The sequence below is a fragment of the Arachis ipaensis genome, chromosome B05 (genome assembly GCF_000816755.2).
Source record: "Arachis ipaensis cultivar K30076 chromosome B05, Araip1.1, whole genome shotgun sequence".
NCBI lineage: Eukaryota > Viridiplantae > Streptophyta > Magnoliopsida > Fabales > Fabaceae > Arachis > Arachis ipaensis.
The window spans coordinates 4,259,609-4,270,762 of NC_029789.2; the positions used below are offsets into that span (position 1 = coordinate 4,259,609).

Consider the following 11,154-nt stretch of genomic DNA (forward strand, 5'->3'; position numbering starts at 1 on the left):
TTGGACTCCCAGAGAAGGAAATCTTCTTGCACATAAAGTGGCCAGAGAAGCAGAATTAGGGAACCTTCATTTAAATTGGAGCATGCAACCACCATTAGAAATTCTGCGTATTATGCACAATGAAAGTAAGAATCAATAGAAAGAGTAAGATATGTGAAGAGACGAGCTATATAGAAAACATCACCTGTTCTCATATTTCATCGATAATATAAAAAAGAAATGTCTCTTAGCCAGATCATATGTGATCTGAGGCAAAAGCTCTAAATGTTACCCAGAGTGACTCGGTCCAAGAACAGGATGGCCCATGTTATTATGTCCATGGATGAGAGCTGTATGGTTTGGAGCTCAAATTCAATGGAGCCCCAATACACAAACAGTCTCCTCACTAGGATATTGGATGCTAGAACTTATCAACAGAATGAAAGTGTATGGGAAAGGATTACATATACTACATTAGTAAAGCAGGATTTCTCATGTGGGAGGTGTGGAAAGCAAGAAATCAAATAATTCACCAGAAAATAGAATTAAACCCAAACATGGACATATTCAAGGCTAGATTACTAGAGCATGAGCATGCAGAGAGAGCTGCTGAGAAATTAAATGCAACAACACATACTACAAGAAGAGGAGAAAGAAAAGTTACCTGGCATCCACCACCCAATGATTAGATAAAATGCAGCATTGATACACAGGCAATAGTTTTACATGGATTACAGAAGAAGGACATCGATCAGCTTCACAATCCAATGAATCCTCATAGTTGGTGCTGCATCATTTGAGGGGAAAAAGATATGAAAATGTGTGTGCGCTTCAAAATAGATTGAATGAATTAGGATATTTAGGTTGGGCTGGGATTGGGCTGTGTTGTTCTGTTGGGTAGCTCGGACCTTAATGGCCCATGTCCAAAAAAAAAAACTAGTTTAAATTATATAATTCTTTTTTTTTTTTTGGTTACTAAAAGAAGAATTTAATTCTCATATACGATATAAATAAATTTTTTATACATCCAATTACATATATCACATTAAAAAAACTTCTTTTCAATTATTGCAGTAATAGTCATTAAAAAAATATTTTATATCCTTGATACATCAAAATTACACTCTTAGAAAAACAAAGTTATGTAATTTTTCATTTGACATTTCTCCTTCTAAAAAAATGTTAGAGTGAAAAAGATAAATAAATCATTAATCTCTTAACTCAAAAATAAATAAAATATTAATTAATTAAAATATAAAAATATTTCTTACTTCTTAAGTATGAAAATAAATAAAATCTTTAAAAAAATTTAAAAATCTTGTATTTAAAAAATAAAAAATATATTTCATATTTTTAATTAATTAAAATTTTATGTATTTTTAAGTTAAAAAGTCAGAAAAAATTTTTTTTTGTACTACAAAGATGAAAATCCACAAGAAAGTTGCTTAGATTATAAGTTAGTAGTTAGTGAGGAAGCCAATAAGATTCTGTGCCTAAAATCGAGGAGGGGCAACAATTTCGGAATATCCACGTGTCAACGTGTGAGAGCAGCAAACGCGTACGACGTGCATATCTTATTTCGCGCTCATAACAAATCTAATCAAATTCACTCAATAAATACTTCTTCCTCTATTTCTAAAGATCCTCCAATACCCACTTCTTTCAAAATCCCTAATTCGGTAAGCTCCTTTAATCCCCTTTTTATTTCATTTTGTAAAATTTTCATCCTTGTTTTGGAACTTCTTGTTCACAAAAATTTGATATTGCTATTGGCTTTTGCATGCAACACTAACATTAAGGTATTGTTTGTTTGGACTGAAAATCAAGGGAAAGAAAATAAAAGGAAGAAAGTGAGAGGAAAAACGTTTATTTTTCCCTGTTTGTTTGGAATGAAATTTTGAGTGAAAAACTAAAACAGTTCAAAATTAAGAGTGGGTCCCAATTAAAATTTTTCCTTCCAACTATGGACGGAAAACTGAGGAAAGAGAAACCCAAAAATATTATTCCATATTTGTCCTTTCATAAATCATATACATAAAATTTACCTGACAGGTGTGGTGCACTTGGTTATCTGATTTTGGCAGAAAATGGTCTGTTCTGAGTACCCTCAAGGAACACTTTGAAAGCTGGACAGGTGCTACAGGTAGAAAGGAGGAACATAAGGTGTGGTTTATAAGTTTCTTTGTCATTGTATGGAACGTCTGGCTGGAAAGGAACAGGAGGTTGTTTCAGAATAAAAGTAAAAGTGTCGAAGACATCATCAACATGACGCGATTTAACTACAAGGAGTGGAGGTGTGAAAATCCTTTTTGTTGTTGATGGCAATACTGGAGATAACATTGGGATGCATATATATTCGCTCTGACAAGTTACTAGGTGGATATAACAGACGTTATTTTATTTTATTTTTATTTTGTTATTGTCACTACTTTGTGCTCCATGTTTGTGTTGAGCTTCTTTGTTTCAAAAAAAAAAAACAAAAAGTACCAAACCAGTGATAATATAATAACACTAGTAAAACCACATATTTAATTCATTACTTAATAAATAAGTCAAAAAAATAAAAAAGTTTCATCATCTCTATACTTTAACATGTGGTGATTTCAATGAGTCAATTACAGCAGCGTCAAATAATTCTTGTGGTAGCTTTGGTGGATTGATTATGGCAAAACAGAGGAATTTACAATTTTCTATGTTAAAAGATGATGAATCATTATTTTGCATTTGAAAAAACCAAAATAATGCGTAGAGTTTGGGCTTTTTATATAAATAAACATTGGAAAAACATTAATTCTCGAAATACGCATGGCTTAAATTAATGACTGAAATACGCATGGCTAATTCAACATCGCCGGCCACGAAATGGAGTTCCACACCAAATCGCAAGTGGCGCCCACGAAATGCAGGGAAGAGCAGCAGGCTTTTTCATTTTGTGGCTGGCAGAAAGGAGATGGGGCTTCTTCAAATCTTGCAACGATGTTTGTGGTGGAATTATTATCCACAATGGATCGTCGCAAACGAATGTAATACCTTCTGCTGTATGAGAAATTTCTCCATTAGGATATATAATCATGTAAACATTCTCTGCAGCCATACAAATAGCAGACCAATATTACTACCTGGAAATTTTAAAGAAAGAATGAGGGTGCAGAGGTTGAGGGTTAGTTTGGAGTGTGAGAAGAGAGTAATAATGGTTCCTTTCGCCGTTGATCCACGAGCATTTATATAGGAAAATTACGGTACCAATTCGTGGCCGGTACACCTGAGGTGCACCAATTCGTGCCCGCCCCCCTTAGAATACCCATTTCGTGGGTGCCAGCCACAAAATGGCTGCTCCCCTATTTCGTGCCCGACACAGCTGATATGGCCCCTACTTCACTCTCTTCCATTTCGTGGGCGCCACTTGCGATTTGGTATGGAACTCCATTTCGTGGCCGGCGAGGTTGAGTTGGCCATGCGTATTTCAGTCATTAATTTAAGCCATGCGTATTCCTGGAATTAATTTTTTTTCCATGTTTATTTATATAAAAAAGCCCGTAGAGTTTTAAGAAAAAGGAAGGGGTATGAAAAAAAAAAAAGAAAATTGATAATACTAAATAATGTGAACAATGAACATATCAGATATTTAATTCAATAGGTATACAGATAATTATGTTCATTATTTTTACTGGGATGTTTTTTTTTATTCGATTTACTTATATACAATTAATAATAGCTTGATGTTCAATTCACTAAGTGTATAAATAGTTATTCTCATGTTAAAGTTTAAGAAATAATTTAAAAGGTAGAGTATTTTTTTATTTTGTTAGGTCAACTCTAAAATTTATTATTTAAATTATTTATAAAAATTATTGTTTACCTAAAAAAAATGATCAGAGCAACAAACGCTATAAAAAAATTTAACAAGTGTATGTCAATTTTATCGAATTACCAGGATAATTAAACTTCTATTCATTTCTCATTAGGAACTATATTTTTTATTTTACTGCAAGAATTTGAGTTATATTATTAAAATAATTCGATTAAATGTATGATCCAATTTGACTATAATTCTGTGAGGAAAAAAAAATTCATGTTTCTATTGTGGGAATTGCAATGGTAAAACCTGGAACCAAAGATATTTAGACATATAACAATTTACCAACAATTTATTGTGGCCTTACTAATTTGAGAGATGTCAGCATCAATTTCATTGAGAACTAGTGAAGTTGCACGGGTATGATAAGTATAATGAAAAAAAAATTAAAATATTGTTAGATTAGGTGCTTAATATGGAACTTTTATATTAAATTGAATCATAAAAATAAGAATATATAATTTTACTTTTTAAAAAAATGAAAAATTTTATTAAAAAATTAAAAATATCGTTTAATTATAATAAACACATTATAATATAATTGTATAATAAAATTGTGAACAAAACAATTTAATATTAAGGGGTAAGTACGATTATGGTCCCTTAAGTTTAGTGTCAGAATCGAATTCATCCCTCTTATTATTTTACCATTAAAATCGTCCTTAATGTTTCATTTGTATTTAATTTCGTCATTTGTAATTAAAATTTTTTTAATGACAATTCTACCCTTTTTTTATTTCGCGGGAAATGCTTGATTTCTTTCCTTGGACAAGAAACCCTTAACGTTTCTTATTCATAACGCTTGGTTTCTTATTCACAAGGCTTGGTAAAGGAAATCCAATACGTTGTGCCCTAACCCATGATCGGAGAGGACCGGAGATGTTGATGGACTGAAACCGAAGAGTGGAGGCGAGGACGAGGAAGTGGAAGAAAGGGACGTGAGGATTCGCTGGAGCATTACCGATAGGGTTTGAGTAGGTATGTTTTTGTTCCTTCTTTTCAGTTTGGTAGCTGTCGCTGCAGTGGGTATTCTCGGGTTAGATTACTTAGGGTTTGGGGGTGTGTTTATCGTTGGAATGAGGCCATGTGTGTGGAGAGTAGGGAGTAGGTAGTTCCGTCTGTTTCATGTTCTATGTTAATGTGTATGTGTTGTTGTACTCTATTTCACGATCTAGGGAAAATTCGGTTTCACGATCTATGCTAGGGTTTCACTCAGTATCTTGTTTTTAGTGGATTTAGGTCTGAGAATTGCTCCGCTCTTGCTAATGCTCAACTGTTTGATGATGATGTTGATGTGTTGCGCTTTTACATGCTGCTGTGTTGTTAATTTTAAAGTTTCTCACTGTTTGGTGCTGATTTGAGTTGTCTTATTTTGCTCAATGTTGCCTGAACCATATTGATTGGCTGCTTGTTTTACCTGTTTGATGTATTTTGGATTCATATGAGTTATTTTACTGCTGATTGCTACAGCTCAATCCTGAATTCTAATTCGTTTTTTTCTATTGTGTAGTTCTAGTTTGGAAAATTCGGTTTCACGATCTATGCTAGGGTTTCACTCAGTATCTTGTTTTTAGTGGATTTAGGTTGCTCCGCTCTTGCTAATGCTCAACTGTTTGATGATGATGTTGATGTGTTGCGCTTTTACATGCTGCTGTGTTGTTAATTTTGAAGTTTCTCACTGTAGCAAAGGATTGAGAAATTACAATGAAAAAGTATATCAAAGTATGATTGTTTTGTTGACAATGAACTCGAGACATTAACTTGGGTTTAATGGAATGTACAAAAATGAAAAATTTCAAACAAATTGATTGTAGTAGCTGTTACCGAAAGTCCAAAAGGTTTCACTTTACCAACTACTTTCGATGATTCTCATTGAAGCCTAGGTTCTTTAACACACATATAGCAATATGGTCCACCCAAATTGAAGACTAAAGACACTTGCCTCCTCAACTTTCTCACACACTCTCTTAATCTTCTTACAAGCTTGCACATGCAGCATAATAAATGTTGCGTTTGTTTACGGGAACATGATATTGAGATAGAGACATTGAGATATAAAATTATATTTAATAGATGAGATATTAATAGAGATATTGTATTCAAAGATACTAAATTAATATATGTTGTATCTATTTTAATAAGAAGAACATAGAAACACTTATTTTTTATTTTTTTATTATTTTTGTTAATTTTTTATAATTATATTTTTATTATTATATTTTTTTTCTCAATTTTTTTAATGAAAAAAATAGAATAAATTAGATTTTTATAATTTATTTTATTTTATTACCAAACAGAATACAAAAATACTAAATTTAATGTCTCTGTCTTTTATATCTTATTTTCAGTGTCTTGTCTTATCGTATCCTCGTAAACAAACATAGCCAAATGATTGTTGGGGACCTTGGATAACCCTAGTTAAAATTCTATATGTCAAGAAATTAAAACAAGCGGTTTAGTTTTATTGTTTATACAATTATTTAATCATATTGGTGTTTTTTTTATGACCATTCACGCATATGGTTATTTTTGTGGACATAACATTACATAATTAGAAACACATATTTAAATTTATTTTATGCTAATAATGTATTAAAATAAAATTATTAAATATTTGTTTGGTTTGTGTTCATTTGTTTTTTTTTTTTTTGGAATTACAAAAAGACAAAGAATTAAAATTTAATTTTTCCTAATTTTCTATAAAAGAATCTAAGCACAAAAAATATTAAAAATAAAAATAAAAAAATTGAGTAAAGTATATTTTTGTTTTTGAAATTTATTAAAAATATCCGTAAGTTTGATTTTATTTTAATTTTGTTACAAAATTTTCGATTTGTATCAAATATACACTTAACAGTTAAATTTTTAAAAAATTTAGGACCAATTCAATAATAATACATGACAACTATGTCTGATTTACTTATGTTAAAAATTAATTTTATAAAATTATTATTGAATTGGTTCTAAATTTTTTGAAAAATAACCACTAACAATATATTAAGGATTTAATTTCAATATCCTTAGTGCTGCTTTGATGAAGTCATTGGTACCTTTTTATAGTTCTTATTTTAAATGAATGGCCAAGAAAGCATTAACACAGCAAAGTTATGCACTTTTGGTATTATTAATACTATTATTTATTATTTGGGAGAGCATTTTGAGTGTCTTTTGATTAGGGCTTAAAGGCACTGAAATTGTCTCATTAGATGTTAGATAGGAAAGTGCCCCAATTCGTGGATGCTCCCCCTGTATTGGGCATTTCGCTGGCGCCAGACCTGAGATGCCCCCCTCCCCATTTCGTGTACGTCGACCATGATATGCCACCTGCTGCTGTGAGGTCCATTTCGCGACTGCCGAACCTAAGTTAAAGTGAAACTCCATTTCGTGGACGTTGGATCTGATATGACCCTGCGCATTTTCGGAATATTTTTTACTGGTGCGTATTTTGGTAAATAATATATTTTTAATATTTATTTATATAAAAAAGCCGTATAATTGTATGTTTCCACAAGTTTATGCGCGATTCTGACTACCTTGTCTAAAACTATTAAAAAGAATTATAAAAAAATCTAAAAAAAAAAGAAACATCTGAAACATGAAAAAAAAAACTCAAGAATATATAGAGCTGAAATCTTTGGAGACGAAAACTAAAATTTTACTAATATTTCTTTCTTAAATTACCCTCTATCAAAATTTAAAAATTCAACTCTACCCTTTGATGAAAATTACTTAGGACATTCTCCTACATTCTTTCTCTGTACAGTCACTCTCCTTAAAGCATGACATCATCGTCGCCACCAGGACCAACTCGTCATCGTCATCGGAATCACTGTGACTTCCTTCTTTCTCTCTTTTCCTTCTTCTCTTCCTCATCCTTGCACCGCTAGTGTTTAGTCGCCTCTCAAATCCTTCTTTGTCCTCTTCTTTCCGTATCTTGTCTTAGCTGCCTTGGCTTTATCGTACCTCGTCTGTCTCTGTCTTGTGCTCGTCTGCCTACTTCTTTCATTTTGTCATTGGGTCGAGTCCTCTACAAGATCTGCTCTGCTCTCTATTGTCGATGGCTTGCTCTTTAATGGCGCAACCCGACCCTTACTCGTCACTATGCCGTCGCCGTCGCTCGTCCCTATGCCATTTTTCATCTTTTTCTATGAGTCACTAATTCCTTTGTTAAGGGGATTAGGAGTTTTGTTTTTATTTTCATGGATTATTAATCTAAGTTTTATTTTATTTTGAGGTTATGCATTGATCTATTTTTAAGGTTGAGTTTTCATTCTTCATTCTTTAAAGGATTAGTAATATTGGTAAATATGCTAATTCTGTTTTAAATTCTGTTTATTATTTTAAAAAATTTAATATCGGAATTACAGTTTGAATATTCTTTCTCATTACTTTTTGATTTGACTAGGAATAATATTTTAAAAAGTGTGCGACGTTATTTTTCTTTTAACTCTCAATTGTTTATGACTAGTTTAAATATGTGACACATACAATACTTTTTTATAAAACACCATCTGATATATATATATATATAAAGGCTGTAAAATTAAAATTAAAGTAAAAAAACGACAACATTTAACCCTAAAATTTTCATTTTTTACAAACACAATTACACAACCTCATTAAAGATATTGCAAGAAGAGAAGATTTTTTTTCAAGCTAGCGTTGGTTCAAATAAAATTATCATACTACAAGTTTATAAGAAAAATAATAAGTGACCTACTAAACTTTACAAGAATAATACTTCTTATTCTTTTATGTATAATACTTTTTCTTATTTATTAGTACTAAACTACAATATGTAAATCACTTATTCATATAATCCGCATGCTTTACATTTTTCTTCCTAATTTTGTGCTATGATTGAAAACATGCTTCTTTGCCCTTAAATTTGCTATGTTTAATCATCTCTCATTACCATTCGATACCTTGATATGTGTGTTAAGTGATTTCAGAGATTAATAGGGTAAAGTTGAATTTCGTGGATATTGTTCTGCAGAAGTGGAGAGAGTGAGTTATGGAGTGTGTTAGCACAACTTCTATGTCGGTGTTGATAAATGGGTTGCCAATAAAGCCGTTCAAGATGGAAAGAGATTTGCGACAAGGTGATCCTCTATCTCCATTCTTGTTTGTTCTTGTTGTGGATGTCCTACATAGAATGATTGGAGTGGCAGTCAGGAACGGTCGGATAGCTCCATTACTTGTTGGGAGAGACAATATAGAACTGTCACATCTCCAGTTTGCTGATGATACTGTATTATTCTGTCCACCAGAGGAGGAGACTATTAAAAATTACAAGAGGCTGCTTCGTAGTTTTGAGGTGATGTTGGGGCTAAGTATCAACTTTGACAAATCCAACTTGATCCCAGTCAACTGTGAACAACAGTGGGTTCAAAGTATGTGCAGCTTGTTGGGGGTGCAAAGAGGCTACTCTCCCGGTCAGGTACCTTCGAATCCCCTTAGGAGCTAACCCAAGGTTAGTCAAGACTTGGAAGTCAATTATAGACAAAGTGAAAGAGAAGCTCAGCTTATGGAAATCAAAGACACTCAACAAAGCGGGGAAGCTTGTGCTCATCAAAGCAGTTCTGAATAGCCTCCCGGTATATTATTTAAGTTTATATAAGATGCCGAAGGGTGTTCAGGAGAAACTTATTTCATTACAGCGAAGGTTCTTGTGGAGTAAGGAGGATGGCAAGAAGGGGATGACTTTGGTTAACTGGAAATTGGTCTAAGCTCCAAAAAAGTTAGGTGGGCTAGGAGTTGGTAATGCGATGCTTCGTAACACAGCTCTCCTGTTTAAGTGGTGGTGGTGGTTCTCAAAAGAGGAGGGTCCGTTGTGGAAGAAGGTGGTTTGCTCATGTAATAGTCTCTCTCCTACTAAATTATTATCTTCCCAGACTTTACCTACTAGAGGGGGCCCGTGGAAGGATATCTGTCAGTTACAGATCAGGGAGCAACATATAAGAGACAAGATGATAAATGGCTTGTCTATGGATATTGGCAATGGCAAGAAACTCTTTTTTGGGAAGATGTGTGGCTAAGTGGTGGTCCTCTAAAGGAAAGGTTTCCAAGGCTTTTCTCAGTTTCAGATCAAAAAGAATCTGTCATAGGGAACTATGGTTTCTGGGATGGGTTAGAGTGGATTTGGAACTTCCAGTGGAGGCGTGAGCTTTTCCAATGGGAGTTGGAATTGGTGAATCAACTACATGATGCTTTGAGACCGATTAAACTAGCTTTTGATAGAGAGGATAGAGTTGTCTGGAAGTTTGACAAGCAAGGCATTTTTTCTACTAACTCATTTGTGCAGGTCTTGCAGGTGGAAACATTACTGGAAGAGATAACAAGCTATAGCTTCACGAAGACTATTTGAAAAGGCTTAGTCCCCCCAAGAGTGGAGTTGCTTTCCTGGTTCGCTTTAATAGGCAGGGTGAACACAAAGGAAAGGTTGTGTCGTCTCGAAATTGTTAATCAGGATGAGAATGTGTGCGTATTATGTAATCATGATGTGGAATATATTCACCACTTGTTTCTTGGCTGTAAATTTACCTGACAAGTGTGGTGCACTTGGCTATCTGATTTTGGCAGAAAATGGTCTGTTCCGAGTACCCTCAAGGAACACTTTGAAAGCTGGACAGGTGCTACAGGTAGAAAGGAGGAACATAAGGTGTGGTTTATAAGTTTCTTTGTCGAAGATATTGCAAAAAGAGAAGATTTTTTTTCAAGCTAGCGTTGGTTCAAATAAAATTATCATACTACAAGATTATAAGAAAAATAATAAGTGACTTACTAAACTTTACAAGAATAATACTTCTTATTCTTTTATGTATAATACTTTTTCTTATTTATTAGTACTAAACTACAATATGTAAATCACTTATTCATATAATCCGCATACTTTACATTTTCCTTCCTAATTTTGTGCTATGATTGAAAACATGCTTCTTTGCCCTTAAATTTGCTATGTTTAATCATCTCTCATTACCATTCGATGCCTTGATATGTGTTTTAAGTGATTTCAGAGATTAATAGGGTAAAGTTGAATTTCGTGGATATTGTTCTGCAGAAGTGGAGAGAGTGGGTTATGGAGTGTGTTAGCACAACTTCTATGTCGGTGTTGATAAATGGGTCGCCAATAAAGCCGTTCAAGATGGAAAGAGATTTGCGACAAGGTGATCCTCTATCTCCATTCTTGTTTGTTCTTGTTGGTTTTATTTTATTTTTATTTTGTTATTGTCACTACTTTGTGCTCCATGTTTGTGTTGAGCTTCTTTGTTTCAAAAAAAAAAAAACAAAAAGTACCAAACCAGTGATAATATAATAAC

At 33.1% G+C, this 11,154-nt stretch overlaps 1 protein-coding gene across 1 annotated transcript; it reads left to right on the forward strand.

Moving 5' to 3' along the window:
- On the forward strand, window positions 8,850–10,202 carry LOC107639987. Its single transcript, XM_016343539.1, has 2 exons — window positions 8,850–9,275; window positions 9,744–10,202. The coding sequence occupies exons 1-2, from the start codon at window positions 8,850–8,852 to the stop codon at window positions 10,200–10,202; spliced, it is 885 nt and encodes a 294-aa protein (XP_016199025.1).

Coding starts and splice junctions, on each gene's coding strand:
- LOC107639987 (XM_016343539.1), top strand. CDS start 8,850: ATGGAGTGTGTTAGCACAACTTCTATGTCGGTGTTGATAAATGGGTTG. Junction 9,276..9,743: donor GAGGCTACTCTCCCGGTCAG/GTACCTTCGAAT, acceptor TTTACCTACTAG/AGGGGGCCCGTGGAAGGATA.